The sequence below is a fragment of the Babylonia areolata genome, chromosome 2 (assembly GCF_041734735.1).
Source record: "Babylonia areolata isolate BAREFJ2019XMU chromosome 2, ASM4173473v1, whole genome shotgun sequence".
Classification (NCBI taxonomy): domain Eukaryota; kingdom Metazoa; phylum Mollusca; class Gastropoda; order Neogastropoda; family Buccinidae; genus Babylonia; species Babylonia areolata.
In genome coordinates this window covers 68,888,333-68,907,136 of record NC_134877.1, presented here as the reverse complement: position 1 = coordinate 68,907,136, position 18,804 = coordinate 68,888,333, and the positions used below count along the sequence as shown (strand labels likewise).

Genomic DNA, 18,804 nt, shown 5'->3' with positions numbered 1-18,804 from the left:
ATTCAGGTGTATCACACCAGTTATTCAATAACTGTATAAATATTTATATATACAAATGAAATTTTGTGTCTAAATTTAGGAGGTGGATGTTTTGTTGTTGCAAGGCAAACAAGAATACAAAATCGAGAGATTGTGATTATATTGAGTGAAAAGATTTTTTGGGATAACTTACTGGAACGTTTTCTTTGCTTGTATTTTGTTTGCAAGTTTTTGATGAGTTTTATTTGGTGCCATAGAAACGCTTGTGCTTCTACAAATAGAACAATAAACTATACATATCAATTTTCAAACAAAATGTTTAGGTGTAACATTGTTGGTTGGTTTGAATGATTGTGTACTCGGAGTGTTCTTTCCACAATTTACTCAAACTTCTTGCAGTCATAATCCTCACCCAATTCCCCGTCTTTATGCCAAGTATTCAGCCCGCAGAGAGTTGCCAGTATCATCAAAAGGTTCATACATACTTCCTGACAAATCAAGAGATTTTTCAATGTGTGTGGATAGCAAGCTAGACATTTCAGTTTTGTTTATGTGTGGCGAGAGGCCTTCAAGTTTGAGGCAGCATTCAGGTTTTGCCAAGACCCATTTCTAAAAATTAAGCACAAGTTTCTGTAAAGTGTTCAGTAATGCAATGTAAAAGGGATAGACAGGCAGACTGAGGTAACAAAGGTTGTTGGATGTGAAGTGGAATGTAAAATGTGGCCTTCCCTAAGTTACTGACAACCCTAAAACTGATGTTCAATTGGTCAGAGTCCAATTGTGCCTCCCATTTGAATAACCTCACAATTGAATACATTTCCACTTGAACCACTGGAATCATCCACCTCAGAAGCACGGAGGACACTATTTTAACAGTTGCAAACTGTGCACAAATTCTTATCCAGATTTCCTGACCAAGCCTCAACATGTCTCTGATTGTATACTTTTCAAAATTAGTATCACTTGTGTACAAAAACCATTCATTTTCCTACCACACTCAAACCAACAAGCATAATACCAACAAGGGTAATTCAGCCACAAGCATTTATTTCACCCAGAACAGTCTATGATGTTTCCATGGTTTCCTCAGTGTATTTGCCCTTGTCTGCCATGGCCTTCACACGGGACATAGCCTTGCGCTCCAAGATTCTTTTTCTGTCCTTGTCCATCTTCAATTTTACCACCAAGCACTGGAACAGAAAAGCAGAAAGAAAAAAGAATGAAATACTCCTCCCTGTTCCACAGAGATAACATTCTGCAAAGCAGCAGATGACCATCAGAAACAAGCTATGAAAAAGAAAGCATCAGGTACAAATCTGTCAGAAGTGCCAACATATCTTCTGATAGCAGTATTGACATTGCGTTATAAACTAATAATTCCAGATCACTGCTTACGAGCAATATTGTTGCACAGGATAAAATGCGAGGAAGGGATATGGGGGCAGGGTGTGAGGAGGTAGGAAGGTATCAGCCGTAGCTACTTTCGTTTTCTCCTCACAGGCGGATAGTAGTTTGCACAGGACAGGAATGTCAGACCCCTGTCGGAGTCTGCACTAGTGGGTCATGGTTAAGTATGTGTAATTAAACATGTTATTAAGAGCAAAAGGATAAGCAACAACAAAAGGTTTTCACAATGCCCTCAAAACAACAAAATGACAACAGACCTAAAACAGAAAAAAGAAAGTCAAAAAGTATCAAAAAACCAAAACTGAATAATACAAAATAATCATGGACTTCTTATGATCGGGGAGAAAGAGGAGCGGAGGAGACAAAGTGGAGGATGAGGTAAAGGGATGGGAAGAATAAAGAGAGAGAAAGAGAAGGGCAGTGGTGGTGGGTGTAACTAGCCATGTGGATCAAAGCTGGCCAATTCATACGCGACTACATTGGTGCAACTGGCAGAAAATTAAAAAACAAAACACAACTGTAAAGTTGGGGTCTTGGCGGCGAACATGGGCAGAGCCCTGCTGTAGTGAAGGAGGGACTGGGGATCGGGGAGGCATGAAGATGGAAGGCTCTACAGTCTCCAGCAATCAAATGTATACAATTCCATGAAAATGTTTGTTTCAACAAGGAACATGGTGAATCACTGATCTGGTAACCAGTATATCTATAATTTGACATACATAAACTGAAAAACAACATACCCATGAAATTTTTAAGGATCTTAAATTGTTGAATGGTATGTATGCATTTGTATTATTAAATTTCAAAGCAAGTTGTGTGTGAGTTTATGCGTGCAAGTGCATGCATGTGTATTCTTTTCCAAGTGAGGAATGTGTGTGTGTACGTGTGCAAGCAATTCAGCTTTATCTCTGTGTGTGTGTGTGTGTGTACCTCTTGCTAATTTGGCTATAGATCCCGGATCTAAATTAAATGAACTGACTTGAACTGCAGTGCCTGGTGCTGGAGCATCATCAAATGACTTCATTTCAGAACGATCGCTACAAAGTATATTGTGCACAAAGTGGCAAATGTTTGCAGCTTTTGCTGAATGAACAGAGGGTCAAGCAGATGAACCCACAGCCATCGGGTCTTGAAAGGAATAGTGATAGCATCCACCATCTCTTATGTGTAAACTATCGATGCGTGCATGCATGTTTGTGTGTGTGCTTCCAAGTGTGTGATTTGCTTTTCAGAGGTAACAACACTAGCCATGTATGGATCGACTTCTGTTATAAATGGCATTTATACAAATGTGAGCTTGACTTCAATGAGACAACAGTAAATGTGTAATTTATACCCACAATTTTAGCTGTGAGAGTTTCATTGAGTGAGTCACTGATGATTTTTCACCTATAAAGTATACCATTTAATTTTTTCAACATAAGCACATCAGGTTAATAATCACCTATGGCACAATGACATGGGATGTGAGCAGCATGGGTAAATTTTCATCTATACTACTCAGCACACAACTGGTTAAAGTACAGCGAAGGTTGAATTATGTAACCAAACTGTTTAAGATCATGCCTAACCAAACTGAATTAATTAAACATCTGATGTGCGCACAGAAACAAGTTGACACTAAAACTTATAATGCACTCAACGAACCAAAAAGAAAGCATCGCCTTTTATTAGTTAATGTACAAAAATTATTGGAAATTTGATCACAGTTCTTCTATCCAAATTTCTGGAAATATCCTCCTTTTTCAGATACCAAGTTATTTTTGAGCAACTCAACAGATCACCATCAAACATAACTCACCTTTGATGGATGGATGCCAACATACACGGTGGCACCGTTGGCCTTCTCTCGCTGGATGCGCTCAATGTGCACAACAAACTTCTTGCGGTACACCTGCACAACTTTGCCTACTTGCTGTCCCTTGAAGTGACCCCGCACCACCTGTAATGTACAGACAAGGAGTAAGTCTTTATTCTAAAAGCTAAGAAATTATTCAATGAAAAATAGAAAGAAAAAAAGACATACATGCACACACCAAAAACACTTTACACAAACCCAAGCACACAGATGGGATTGACTGGTTTTTATAATACTGAAAAGTTTGCGATAAAATCTGCTTTACTGCAGTGTACATTTTTATACTGAAACAAAGTAAAACGGGGGATGACTTAACGTGGGTGCCAATACAGAAATATGACCACCACTAGATCGAGTGCATTATTTGGTTTTGATCCATGTGATTCAATGAAACGAGAATGAGTCGCATTCCATCGCAATCGTGTGTTCGGCTTGAGTGTTTACACATTTGAGCAGTTCAAGTGCTTCACTGAAAGTCCAGAAGTGCACATGCAGTACACTGAGAGCTGGGTACAAGATCTACGATAATACAGTCAGGGCAAACGTAAGACCAAGAATTAAACTAGATTTCTCACTCCTGCCTCAGTCTTCTCCAAATGCCACTTGTCCCTTCAGCAACCATTCTCTTGGAGACTCCCTCTAAGGTTCTTTGTGTGCTGCCTGTAAGACTTACATGATCCCTGGTGGTGATTGTACTTGGCGGACTTACTTTGATCAAAATCATGTAAAAAATAAAAATGATTTTGTTTTGTTTTTATTTTTCTAATTCAAGAGTAAGTCAATAAATAGCCATAGGGAGGAAAATGCTGCACTGAAAAATAATTCTGCTCTTTGTTTTTATGTATTGTCACATGTAAAGATATGAGCATGTGTCAGCATATCTATTACTGTGCCAGTCAGAAGTGTGTGTGTGTGTGTGTGTGTGTGTGTGTGTATTGCAATTGTCAGCTGTCACTGTTCCATGTCATCATAAACATTACTGATAATAGCATGGACATCAGAATCATTCTGTCTGTGATTAAATCAATGATGATGATGAGAATAGAAACTGATTAATCTTATGGACAGTATATGACACCAAACTTATGTATTTGTGTTTTCTGAGGGTCTGTGGATATGCATCTGCGTGTGTGTGTGCGCATGCAAGTTATGCGCTCTAAAGGCTAAATAAGAAACCACTTTTGCCATGTGCAGTAATGGATAAATCAGACAATAATGATATCCACGGTTACCACATGGCTGGGTTGGCTGAGATCTGAACTCCTAGTGGGGGAATTATTATAAAGATTTAAATGTGAAGCAGCTGTAAAGCTCGGGGAAAAGACCAGTCACATGATTACCATCTTACTCGATGATTCCTAAAAACCTGACAGAATGAATTATGTTTGTAATCCTGCTGGCCTCGTACTGTCAAGTCTGTTCATCTGCAGTGTGATTCATTTAAGATTGTATCTACTATTTTGCCTTTATGCAACTGATCTGTTTACTTTTGTCTGCTTGATCTAGCAATCTGACAGATTTTACTTCCCACATATATATATATCTATAAACATTATCTGCATTTGTGACACAGTCTTAGCATATTTTCACAAAGGTATTAGAAAAACGACCATTTTGACATTGTGCGGGACAAACATAATAAATAGTTTTCTATTTTAGACACTCAGTCTAGCTCTGTCAACATGCTAATGTCTGTTACTATAATAGCAGTGGTCTTGTTGTCTTTAACTGGATCAAACATAAATTGTGTTATTACTTCACTCCCTATGAGAACGTGTCTAAAAGGCATGGTTGTTTTCCACAATGCAACATCATTTTCATGATTACACAAATAATGCTTGTTGTCAGTTCATTACATATTTGACCATACAACATTGAGCTAATTTCTTTCTTCTGTAACTGTTCTCAAGTTTCTGTTTTCATATATGCCTGTTCATTTCTTTCCTCATCCCATCAACTGCTGAATGTTCTGGCAGTCAGTTCTTGCATCCTCAAGAGCATAAGCTCCTGATGCACTATCTTTTTCCTTTTGCCATTTCCGGTTTAACATCATGGGCCTCAGGCTCATGTTCTACTTTTTCATGTCTTATTTCACATTACTTGCATATTACTTGCCCGCCCACTTGTATCTGTGTTGCATGTTTTTCATCAGTATGGTTGTAACTCTCATGGTTAAAATGGAATAAGTATGTTTGAAAATTACAAACTGTATGTGTCTCACACCATGGCGACATATAGTCCATAAAAAAAAAGGTAAAAAAAAAAAGAAAAAAAAAAAGAAAAAAAGATTTGAAACATTTTGATTACTGGATTTTTTTGTATTTTATTTTAAGAAATCAAACATAAAAAAACCCATTTATTTCCAAAGAGAGAGAGAGAGAGAGAGAGAGAGAGAGATTTGATCTGAAAATCATTTATTCTAGTTCAAAATTCACACACTGATAGGTACAATAGAGGAAAATGTAAACCCTGTTAAATATCTCACTGACAGTGTCTTGAACTATCACGGAAACCATCTCAAATATGATGATGGTTTTGCGTGTGATCGCTGCTATCTTAGCTCGATATCATCTTCTTGTGACTTCTACATGCTTTCATTTCTTTCCACTTAGAGAATCAGGAGAATTCCTTTTTCACATTATTTTTAAATTCTTCCACCATGCGAAGCGTTGTTGTAATTCGTAAGACATCAGTGGACTCATAGCTCTGAAAGCTTGGACAATGCTTACTATTGCAGATGTGCAAGTTTGTTTACATGTTTAATGTTACCAGAATGGTGAACGATCCCACAATCCACTGCACGTGACATCATTTGCTTGTTCTTTTGTCAGATACACTCTCATTATCAATAATAAATATCTGGGGCAAACCCCTTTTCTCCAATTGCCAATGAAATAATGCTTATCCTATGATGTTTTATGTCCAAAATACAAACTGAATGTAACACTACATACCTGGACTTCATCATCCTTCCTGATGGGCATGCTGCGGCAGTTGTACTTTTGACGCAGTTCCTTGGAAAGAGGGGAACTCATGATCTTCCTCCTCATGTGGCTTGGAGCATTGAAATGCCTCTTACGGTTTTTACCTCTGTCAGAGGTGACCATTTTGTTGAACTTCATCTTGCTGGTCTTTATAGTTCTGAAAAAAAAAGGAGAAACAGTTAAGACAGTGTTCGAACAACAGAAAATTAGGGGAAGGGGAGAGAGGTATCAACTAATGTATAAACATACTAGTCTGATACGACTGTGCTGTAATAATTCGTTACTTTAAAACTGCAGAACAACATAAACCTCTTGAACGTCAAATGTATACTGCAAACGATTCCTTCCTACTTAACGGAATGTTACAATTCACGTGTAAACTAGCGACAGCATCACCCAAATTTATTGACAATGGCTAACCTCGGAAGTGATCGATAATACATTTATTGAAAGCCTATAAAGAGAAGAAAGAATGCAAAAGGCAAAGTAAACGCGATCTTTATGCCAACGAAAAACGTAAAATATTCGCTTGCGTTCCAAGAGCGAACATCATGATAAAGCTGAGAAAGACTCCACGAGTTACTGTTTAGCGATCATTGGGTTGTGGAAGAAAATATATCATTTCATAAATACCGTCAAGAGGAAACGTATCTTGAGTATATACAATTTGAAAGTAATAGAGTATGACTATGTTTTGGAATAAAGATGTTGTATAAAGAAAATATAAAACGAAGATGAAGTAAGATAAACTTGCCACTAACAACAACACTCACCTGCTATTCGCAGTCTTACCGGAAAAGGAAACTCCACGTTTGTGTCACAAAAGAGCTGATGATAGAGTGTACTACCAGAGTGGTCTCCCCCTAGCCCCTGTTTAAAATGTTTCTGGCTTGAAGTGGGTCACAGTGTGGATTCTTTACCACTTATGCCTTCACTCTGCTAGCTGAATTGGAATTAGAATAATGACATGTTTTAACTTTAACACTGCATCCCGTACATATTCATTTGTAACTGCATGATCATATTTGTTATATTTTTTTTCTCTCCTGAATATGTAAACCAATTTCAGTATTGCTCGGAAATGGGTGCTAAAATAACAAATTATTGTGTATTTTTTTTGTTACACAATGCCATTGTTATTGCTATGCTCAAGCTAACCCCTCAGTTCCCATTTCAGGTTCAACGAGTCAGATACAGAGCCGAACATGTCACTTCACTCACAATTATTGTAAATTTAAGTTGTGATCAAATCATTTGCCTATAGTGGAGTATTGCTTTCGTTATTCTCATTGCATTGTATCAGACTGATGATTACACTTGGCCTTTTATTTTATTTTATTTTATTCCCCCCCCCCCCCCCCATTTGTCATTATATCTTCCCCCCCCCCCCCCCCCCTTTAAAAAAAAAAAAAATCTTCGCTCATCCTCTGTGGTCGTCATCCTGTTATTGTCATGTTCCTTCACTGGGGGTTTCAGTCACTGAGTCTCAATGACTCCGAGTCAAAAGCCGAGTTAATGGGAATAAACTCATTGTCATTGTCAATATTATCGTATACAAAAAGAAATGGGAGGAAAACCCCGAAAGAAACAACAACAAAAGAATGGGAGGAAAACCCCGAGAAAACCTCAATCATCTATTCAACACAGCCATTTCACCCACCGGGCTCTAGGAAGACATCGTCGGGAATGGCCAGAGGGCAGAACTGATGCAGAAGTGAAGCTACTCATAGAAGAAAACAGTAAAGAAGGCTGTGGACATCATCATAATTATACACAGATGGCTCAGTCACCAAATACCAACCTCGTGATACGGCTGGGGATTCACTGCGAAACAAAATGGACTGAAAAACAATTAGGGAAGAGAATGCTGCCTACAGAGTCACAACCTTCAGCCTAATGATGGAAGCTGAAGCTGTGACACATGCTCTCCAGTGGCTATCATCTATCCATATGCCTGGAAACCAACATGCCATGATTCTAACGGACTCAATGAACCTCATACAGAAAACTGAAAGTGGAACTGGAAAGGCCAGAGTGGCATGAAGCAATGCGCAACTTTCACTGAGATTAAAAAACTTACACGGTCATACTGCCCGGGACATGCAGGTGTCAAGCCGGGGAAATGAGCGACCTGACAGACTTGCTGGTAACGCAACGAGTGGCCTACATCTTGGAAAATCGGAAATCCTCACTGAGAAGAGTAATAAAATACCAAAAAGAACAGGTACATCACCACACACAAGGCCATCACACCATCAATCACCCCAAAGAAATAAAAGTAGAGAGAGGGACCTGCCCTAAGTCTAGCATGAAAGGTAGAGCACAATGCTTTGCAAATCAAAGGAATGTTGGCATCATTTCCAAACCAACATTGCGCATATTTCTTCAAAACCGAACAGAGTCTCTCTGGGCTTTTCCAAATACAATAGACTGAGGAACACGCTAGACTGGCATCAGAGATCTTTTCCCATCCCTCTCGCGGCCAGTCAGTGGCAACCTGTGTGTGTGTGTGTGTGTGTGTGTGCGTCAGTGGTGTGTGTGTGTGTGCGTGCGTATGTGTGCGTGCGTGTGTGTGTGCGTGTGTGTGTGTGTGTGTGTGTGTGTGTGTGTGTTCCTTCGTTCGTTCTTTAGTTTAACGTCTTTTCACTGTAAGTTATATTAGACGAGGGTAGGAAAAAAATCGAGTGGGAGGAGGGGGTTGGCGGGGGGGGGGGGGGGGGGGGGGGGGGGGGCGGGGAGGGGGGGGGGAATCACTGTGTATGCATGCGCTTTTAACATATCGCAAGCTGGTATATGATCGGCTGTATGTGAGCACCACAGATGCAAGAAACATTTCTGACATATTTTGTCCAAAAACAATTCATATTCCATCTGCAGATTAGAGAAATGATTTGCCTCTTATGAAAATCATTATGGTAACAATTCAATAATGATAATAATAATCAGTAACCATTAACACAATTCTGAAGTACATTAAAGGAATATAGAAATAGGGCTATGAACTAATGCCTGTGAAATTTTGACTATAAGAACCTCGTCAGAAATAACTTTCGAAAAATCATCTGCAGAATAGTTATTCTCTTTGAATACTTGGGCAAGAATGTACGTAACTGGTGACAGTGAAACAATGATGCAAGCTGAACTGCTTACCACAGATGCATATAACATTTTGACTATACTTTGTCTTCAGCGCATCAAGTTTTATACGGAAGAAAGTAGAGGTTATTAATCTTGTATAGCAAGCTGATAGATTCAGTATCTTTTCTTTAATAATATTATCGGGGAATAATGTCCCTTTACGTTTTAAAAACTTTTCCTTCCATCGGTTATGAAATCGACCCCATGCTGATTTTTCAAGTTCTAACAAAGTACGGCCGAAAGACGGACATGTATTTTTGTTGATTTGTGTAAATCTTGTGCTCCTCTTTTAGCTGTTTTTCAGCAGTGTCATTGCCAAGAATGCCCACATGAGAAGGCACCCAACAAAAACTGACCTCAGTCCCTTTAATCTTCAAACAATGTACCAAATGATTTGCCTCAATAACTAAGCCAGGTCTTGTCTCAAGGCTAAATAATTCTAGAGCATAAAGTACTGATCTGGAATCAACAAAGAATGCTATTTTCGAGAAAACTATTTGATGGCCCACTAAGTAGTTCAGAGCTTGTATATTAGCAATTAGCTCAGCCGTGAATATGGAAAGATGTTTTCCAATAAAGTAATATTTTTCAACTTTAAAGTTGGAACTGTTTCTTGTGATGAAATGGCTTTAGCTCTTTTAGGAAAATCAATGTCAGATCTTACTGTCAGTTTATCAGCATTGAAATTTTGTGTCATTGAAGTGTATCTCACAGCGAATTTTGCTGTTGTAAACTTACGATGTTCATTTACGGGAAGAATTCCGGCTGTTTTGTATGTTTCCTGGTTGGATGTATGAGATGGCACTCCGATGGCAATTTTGATAGCCTTACAATCTACACTTTGAATCTTTTGAAATAGATATTTAGGTGCACTGAAAAATATTTCTTGTGCATAGGCTATCTTAGATTTTACAAGGGCCATGGAAAGGTGTGTGTGTGTGTGTGTGTGTGTGTGTGTGTGTGTGTGTGTGTGAAAAGCATATATACATTTGTTCATGGCAATGAGGTAATCTCTAGATTGTCATATTTCTAGTGGTTACATATTGACGTGCGAGCGCGCGCACGCACGCACGCACACACACACACACACACACACACAGAGTCACACACACACATAGTGTCATACACACACAGAGTAACAGAAACATTGAGGCAGACAGACAGACAGACACCGTGGCACACACACAAACACAGCACGCGCGCGCGCACACACACACACACACACACACACAAACACACACACACACACACACACACACACTGGCACACACTCACGTATTCTTGGTAAAACACATCAAAATACATGCAGGATTTATTTGATTTCAGTACAAAAATTCAAAACTTAATATTGATACGAACATGTACAAGACATAGGTGAAATAATATATAACTGTGCTTTTTAACGTTTGATTCCCGAGTGTTGTTGTAACGTACATCATTCTGCAGAATAAAGTATTTACATCACAGTATGATTATCCACACAAATACTTCATGATACGCAATTGAAGATTCCCATAACCTGGTGACACTTGGCCTTCGTCAAGATCGTATGGACGGGTGAGACTCGATATAGATGTCGCAGAGGACGTCTTTTGTTGATGGTGCCGGCATGTAATTAAGAACAAGAACAAGGTATTTAAAAAAATATACATCTATTATTGTTTTTCATTCTAAGATACGCTAGAAACTGTGTAAAATCTTAGAATTCCTCCGACCAAACTAGTGATCTTCTATAACATTAGTTTCTGCCAGTGATTTTGAATACCTGTATACCAACGTGATGTTGCATCAGAACATCTACCGCATTCTTCTCCTACTGTTTTCTTGGGTTGTGAATCTCACCTCTCCTGTTGGAAGACAGAAAACTTACAGACCTGTTGGCATTCACTGTTGAGGTCAAGTCGCTCCCTTTCTGTGGTCGATTTCTTCCCTTATTTCTACGAGTGATCTCCCATGTTTATGATCGCTTCAGTTTTGTCTCGCTGTTTTGACATCCGCGTGTGTGGTATACCCACATGTTGGTATTTTCGTATTTCAATAACAAAACACTAAAGCGTATTTCGGTATTTTTAGCGCACTGATTTCATATTGTTTTGCATGCGTTTATACATAAAAAGGATTTGTGACCTGACCGTGGCACCTGCTCATGAGATACTGATGGGAGATGGGAAAAGCTTCGAGTTCAGGATGAAAGTGTTGGCAGTTCCGTCCATCAAGTTATAGTAATTCGCCATACGATGTCCGAGATTAACATTTACATAAACAATATTTGGATTTTATGACGTTGAAAATTTGGCCGATCATCAGAGTTTGACAACCTGTAACATTTTGTTGAAACTATATATATATATATATATATATATATATATATATATATATATATATATATATATATATAAAATCGGCTGATACCTTAGCGAGGAATCAGGCACACACCGGCAAACACACACACACACACACACACACACACGCACACACACACGCACACACACACATCCCAAGCAAATGCATGAGCATTTTAGATGCAGAAATAAGTTTCAAACTCTCTCTCTCTCTCTCTCTCTCTCTCTCTCTCTCTCTCTCTCTTCCCACACCCTCTCTCTCTTCAGTTCCTCTTTCTACAAACAAAAGCACGGCTGTAAGTTATTTCTGTGATAATGATAATGATGAAATCAATGATCAACCTCTGCTTACCAATACAGGTGTTAGCTTTTAGGTTTTATTCAAATGCAGTTGTATATGTACACAATAAACACTAACCTGCATGCACATGTGGGCACCCACACACACACACACACACACACACACACACACACACTAAAGGAAAGACAAACAACAACAACAACAACAACAACAAAAATAAACCAACAAACCAACAACACACACACACACACACACACACACACACACACACACACACACACACACACACAACCAACCAACCAAAAAACCACTTACTCACTCACACAAATGCGGGTGTACAGTTATACACATGCTTCATTGTATTACCACGAAAATAACTGTTTAAAAAAATATAATCATTCGTCACATTGATTCCAGATTTATTCTTTCATTTATTCTTTCGTTCGTTGAATCATTTAATCAACGAATCAGTCACGCACACATCCCTTCAAATGTTCTTTCATCAAAACACATATACATACACACACAGGTGCACATGCACTCATACACACGCGTATTTTACGCACACATACACAAAGACAGGGCCAGAAATACAATAAAGTGGCCCACGAGGAAAAAAAAGAAGTATAAACTGAGGTCATTGTAAGTTTGTAATATTTGTGATTGGGAGAATGAAAACGAGAGAGAGAGAGAGAGAGAGAGAGAGAGAGAGAGAGAGAGAGAGAGAGAGAGAGAGAGAGAGAGAGCGGCAGACAAAGACAGAAAGCAGATGGACAGACAGAGAAGGAGAAAGAACACTAACAATATGGCCATACATGCAATGAAAAAAAAAAATCGTCACTGAAAAACAACAATGAAGAAATAAACAACAACAACAAAACTTGGATGCGCAGGAATAGGCCTACAGAGTGAACCCGGAACCCAGCAATATCACCATTGTCAAAGATCAAAACAGGCCAATGCACCATTGCCAACTATAAGATACAGGCGAACAGTCACAACAGGCCTGGGTGTAATTGGAACACAACTCGAAAAAGGCAAACCGACGACTATATCACTGTCAAAAATGATCAAACTGTCAAATATAGACACAACCCGAAAAGACAACACAGCTTCATGTATTACTTACATTTAAGTGTGTCATCTACAATCACTGGGACTGTTGATGTCTCTGATTTTTTTTTAAATATTACATTCATTATCCTTTGTTGTTTTTTGTGTGTTTTTTTCAGGTTAAATCGAACGACCCCCCATCCCCGCCCTCCCCCACCCCCTCCCCTTTCATGAAATCCATACAGTAACTTTCATTAATTTTACTTCTATTTATTTCTTATGTTCATCTTGGATTCCACTCTGCACATATTCTGTTCTCTCGCCCTCCTTCTCTCCCCCCCACTCCACCTCTCCAATTCATCACACAACCCCCATCATCACCTATCTTATATATGTATATATATATATATATATATGTATATATATATATATATATTATAAATAACCTTCAAATGTGAACATTAATACTTTGACTAGGTGTCTACAACCACCAGTATGTGTGTGACAGGTCACGAATCAAACAGAATGCCTGCCTTCCATCAGAGACGACCAAGAGGCAAAAGAGAGTTCGGACAGTCCGCATTGTGCACGGGACCACAGGTGACAGAATATACAGCGTCCTCTCTTCTGCTGTGCTCTTACTGCTGGACTGACGCGGCTCTAGGTTGATAGCAAACCTGCACATCAAGAATAGAAAAGATTTTTCTTTAAAAGCGAACTATGTGAACTAGAGTATTAAACGAACGCAATGAATAATTCAGCGACAATTGGTTTTTATTTGGATAGTGTGTGTGTGTGTGTGTGTGTGTGTGTGTGTGTGTGTGTGTGTGCGTGAAAGAGAGAGAGAGAGAGAGAGAGAGAGAGAGAGAGAGAGTATGTGTATGCGTATGTGTGTATACACATATTCTGCGCATACGCGTGAATGACTGGTATGAAGGCGTTTGATTTGTAATGTCATTATTATCATTATCATTCTTCTTATTATTATCATTACTATTGTTGTTGTTGTTATTAGTAGTAGTAGTACCATCATCATCATTATCATCATCACATTTATCATTATTATTATTATTATTATTATTATCGTCATGTCATTATTTTACTGATTATTATCATTATCAATATTGCTGTTATCATCATCATCATTTCATATATTATGAACACTATGAGTATGATAATGATGGTTGTCATCATCATCATTATTGTTGTACACCCTCATCTCCCGGCCTCCTCACCAGCGATGCAGGCGGTCATGAAACAGGCGACGTTGCCGGCGATCATGGCGCGGAAGACAAGGCCGGAGATGTCGGAACGGCGGGAGGGGGCCATGCCTCCCAGGGCACCCAGCATCAGCCCCATGGAGGTCAGGTTGGAGAAGCCGCACAGCGCGTAGGTGGCGATCACCACTGACCTCTCCTGTCACACACACATGACAGCAGACATGGTTGATGTCACAGCCAGTCACCGATGGATTAGCTGCCTGCTGACGGCACTACCTTGAAGGGAAACTAGCTGCCAGTTAATTTCAAAGGATGATATGCAACGTAGTTATAGTGGCGCGCCTCAGCTGACAGATAACTACCTGTGAGTTAACGATTTTGCGTAGCAGTTTGGCAGCTAACTGCCTGTTGTGCAACCGCCCCCCCCCCAGGTGAATAGAACTTAGGCCGCTACCTGGAAGGGTCCAGCTCACCGAGCGATGAATATTTGTAGTTCAGAGGTGGGCCAGATAGAGGCAAGGGCACAGGATAACAAGGCAAGAAGCCCTACCACGATGACTGAACTGGCAGCAAAGAGTTGAGAGAGAGAGAGAGAGAGAGAGAGAGAGAGAGAGAGAGAGAGAGAGAGAGGGAGATCGAGAGAGAATGGGGTGACACCAGCAAACTGGCAGAGGACCGTGGACTATGGAGCGCACTGACTGTCTCATACGTCCAACGATGCGGGAGCATCTATGTCTAAAGCACAGAACAGGGGATGGAGGTCTCTTGTATACGGCATGTGGCCTTCCAAAATTACGTTACATGAATAGAGCTGGAAGTGACGTATCCATGAACAAACATATTAGATGACAGATATTAAAACAACAACACTGAACAACAACGACAAAACCGAAATAAACACACACACACACCCACACACACTAAACACACACACACACACACACACACACACACACATACACACTGACACACACACGTACAATCAGGATCTAAGCCACGTGTCGGCATGTTTCCTTGGGAAAGGCCGGCATCTCCCTCAATTATCTCGCTCCACCAAGGTGCGCATGGTGCCCGACAGGAAAGGTTAGTTAAAGGAGAGGATTGACTTCCATTTCCCCCTACCTCATACACGCCACAAAAACATAAGCAAGAACGAAACCAACCAACGTACAAGGCGACTTTGTATCCAGTCCGATTAACAAAATAAATAAAGACAAGAATAACACACAGTATACAGTAACTGACCGACATGAGTCCCCCGATCAAAGTCATCTTGATGTCCTTCAGGTAGATGTCATCCCCAAGGTACTCCCAGTACCCAGTTGGGTGTGTAGGAAGCCCCAATGTATAATTCATTTGGTAGCTGAAATCAAGAGCGCGGAATTGTGAGCATAAGGTTAAACACTTAAAAGCTTAATGTGGCAATAATGGGCATGGCAGGCTTAAAAAAACAGAAACAAAACACAACAAAGAAAAACTTTAAAAAAAACGTCACTGTGTTTCTGGCATTCAGACCAGGATGTACATATAAATAAATGTGTGTGTGTGTGTGTGTGTGTGTGTGTGTGTGTGTGTGTGTGTGTGTGTGTGTGAAACAGACAGAGAGATAGAGAGACAGACAGAGAGACAGAGAGAGACAGAGAGAGAGAGTGAGTGAGAGAAAATAAAGATAACCCCTAAAACAACAACAACAACCCCCCCCCCCCCTCCAAATATCTTTAGAATTTATTGTTAAAGCGCGAGTACACTCGAACACACATACTCATTTTACTTCCGTATTAGCATGTCCATGAACTGTTGCAATCTTTATGACTGTTAACGCCCACATCAACACAGATGTCTACATTGCCGCAGTCTGTACACAATTTTCCATTATGATTGCACATCAACACAGATGTCTACATTGCCGCAGTCTGTACACAATTTTCCATTATGATTGCACATCAACACAGATGTCTACATTGCCGCAGTCTGTAGGCTACACCATTTTCCATTATGATTGCACATCAACACAGATGTTTACATTGCCGCAGTCTGTACACAATTTTCCATTATGATTGCACATCAACACAGATGTCTACATTGCCGCAGTCTGTACACAATTTTCCATTATGATTGCACATCAACACAGATGTCTACATTGCCGCAGTCTGTACACAATTTTCCATTATGATTGCACATCAACACGTACTCCCGCCCAGAAACAGAGGAATGCTTTGGATTGAGATTGTGGTACTTCAGCGCGTTCAACATTAACGGGACATAACTGTTAATAACACACTGAATGAATTACTTCCCTTAGACCAGATTCTTAAAAATAACTAGGACCACATTGTCTCTGGACCTTCTGTGGGCTGTCTGGGTAACGGCGGTCACGTTTCGAAATTTCCGCGGATAATAATCTTTTTTTCTTCTTCCCAAATTGGCTGTGATCTGTGCTGCGTAAAGTTTCCTTTCCTCAGCCGGTAAAACTGTGACGGACAGACTGATACTGAGTTTCACTGTGCTGCATAATTATCAGTTTGCAAACTCAACGTGCTTGTCAGGCCTTGAAGGCCTACCATAGGTATGCCATGTATAAAACATTAACCTAAAGCGAAACAAAATAAATAAGCAAAATAAGTAAACACAGACACACGCGCCTTACACACAAACTGCACGCATACGGACACTGACAACATATACATAATAATATAACTTCAAGTTGACGCAACACGCACACACACACACACACACACACACACACACACACACACATACACACACACTTGACTTGGCAGTATCACACTGTTCCACCCAGTCCCGCCATCACAGTCTTTGTGATTCAGTACTGATGACAAATGATTAAAAACTATCCACGCACTCCTCAAAATTCTTTCTGTTCTTGATGTAGACGGCCAGCTCGGTGTAGGCGTAGAACTCGTTGAGGAAAGTCTTGGTGCCGATGAGCTCTCCCAGCTTGAACACGTCTGACCCATCCACCCCCATCAGGAAGGACAGAGGGTAGAACACGTAGGAACAGATCAGCTGCAAACAGGTGAACACAGGTGTGGGTTTTTTTCCTTCTTCTTTTACTTCATTATTTTATTCTTCTTCTTTTAAAAAAAAGTTAAATTGATGTTTTTACAGAAGTAGACTCGACATGCAAACACGCACGCACGTAGGTTCAAACACACACGCGCGCGCGCACAACACACACACACACACACACACACACACACACACACACACACACACACAATCAGAGGCAGGCATTTCATCTAAAATATATTTAACTGATTTGATGTTACATTGAAGAACACACACACACACACACACACACACACACACACACACACACAGAGACTCGGCAGACAGACAGAAACACACATACACTTACCTACAAACACAGACACTTAACAGACAGTCAGGCAGACACTGACAGACAGACACACTGACACACAGACAAGTATTTTGTCTAAAATGCAGACATTGAGACAAAAACATACACACAGAGAGTTAAACACACATGCAGACAGACAGCCTTACAGACATGCATCACTTCAGTTTTTTTTTTAATTAATTTTTTTTTCATCAAACACACAGCGTGTGTGCGTGTCGTGACAGATAGGGAGGAATCGTGTTTTCAAACTATTCTTAAAGGCTATAAAAAAAAAGCGCGTGTTTATGTCTGTAAACATATGATTCGCGTTTATGTCGTTCTTTTTGTTTACGTTTGAGCAGACACAATAATTCCAGTTTCCTTACGACCGCTTGATAAAGTGATATCGTATCGTATGGTATCGTATGGTCAGTATCGTATCATATCGTACCGTATCGTACTGTATTTGTAGTGCATTGTATTATATTGCACTGATTTGTATCGCATTGTATCGAATCAAATCATACGCCCCCCCCCCCCCCCCCCCCCATCTCCCACCCTCACCATAACCCGCCGGTTAAACAAACCAGCACTACTGAGTGAGCGGTACCTGGAAAGTCAGCTTCGGGTCGTGCATGCCCACCCTCTCGCCAAACCAGATGAGGGTGGAGTTGACGAAATCGAGGAGGGCGACAAAGGCGATGAGATTGACGGCGATGTTGGCCACCAGTTTGACGGACTGGGTCGCTCCGTTGGAGGCCGCCTCGATGATGTTCCGCTCCGTCCTGTGATGATTGAAAGACATGACATGAGAAGACTTCTTTTTTCTTCTTCGTTCGTGGGCTGCAACTCCCACGTTCACTCGTATGTACACGGGTGGGCTTTTACGTGTATGACCGTTTACGTGTATGATCGTGCAGCCACATTCCGTTTTCGGGGTGTGTGCATGCTGGGTAGTTTCTTGTTTTCATAACCCACCGAACACTGATATGGATTATAGGATCGCTAACGTGCGTATTTGTTCTTCTGCTTGCGTATACACACGAAGGGGGTTCAGGCACAAACAGGTCTGCACTTATGTTGACCTGGGAGATCGGAAAAATGCCCACCCTTTACCCACCAGGCGCCGTTACCGAGATTCGAACCCGGGACCCTCAGATT

At 40.3% G+C, this 18,804-nt stretch overlaps 2 protein-coding genes across 7 annotated transcripts in view; both read right to left on the bottom strand.

Moving 5' to 3' along the window:
* Nucleotides 1-1,009: 1,009 nt before the first annotated feature.
* Nucleotides 1,010-7,129, bottom strand: LOC143276669 (large ribosomal subunit protein uL24). Its single transcript, XM_076581298.1, has 4 exons — nucleotides 7,002-7,129; nucleotides 6,199-6,385; nucleotides 3,188-3,328; nucleotides 1,010-1,169 (listed from the first exon to the last, which is right to left on the bottom strand). Exons 2-4 carry the CDS (start codon nucleotides 6,364-6,366, stop codon nucleotides 1,044-1,046), a joined length of 435 nt encoding a protein of 144 aa, XP_076437413.1. The 5' UTR covers nucleotides 6,367-6,385; nucleotides 7,002-7,129; the 3' UTR covers nucleotides 1,010-1,043.
* Nucleotides 7,130-11,708: 4,579 nt separating this feature from the next.
* LOC143276621 (putative transporter HI_0519) overlaps nucleotides 11,709-18,804 on the bottom strand; it is a 33,317-nt gene continuing 26,221 nt past the window's right edge. For all 6 annotated transcript variants that reach the window (XM_076581260.1, XM_076581268.1, XM_076581237.1 and 3 more), the window contains 5 exons: nucleotides 18,254-18,428; nucleotides 17,146-17,309; nucleotides 15,528-15,645; nucleotides 14,298-14,478; nucleotides 11,709-13,739 (listed from right to left, as the gene is read on the bottom strand). In XM_076581260.1, coding sequence (XP_076437375.1) covers nucleotides 13,723-13,739; nucleotides 14,298-14,478; nucleotides 15,528-15,645; nucleotides 17,146-17,309; nucleotides 18,254-18,428 — 655 coding nt within the window. In that variant the 3' untranslated portion in view covers nucleotides 11,709-13,722. The remainder of the gene's footprint in view (nucleotides 13,740-14,297; nucleotides 14,479-15,527; nucleotides 15,646-17,145; nucleotides 17,310-18,253; nucleotides 18,429-18,804) is intronic.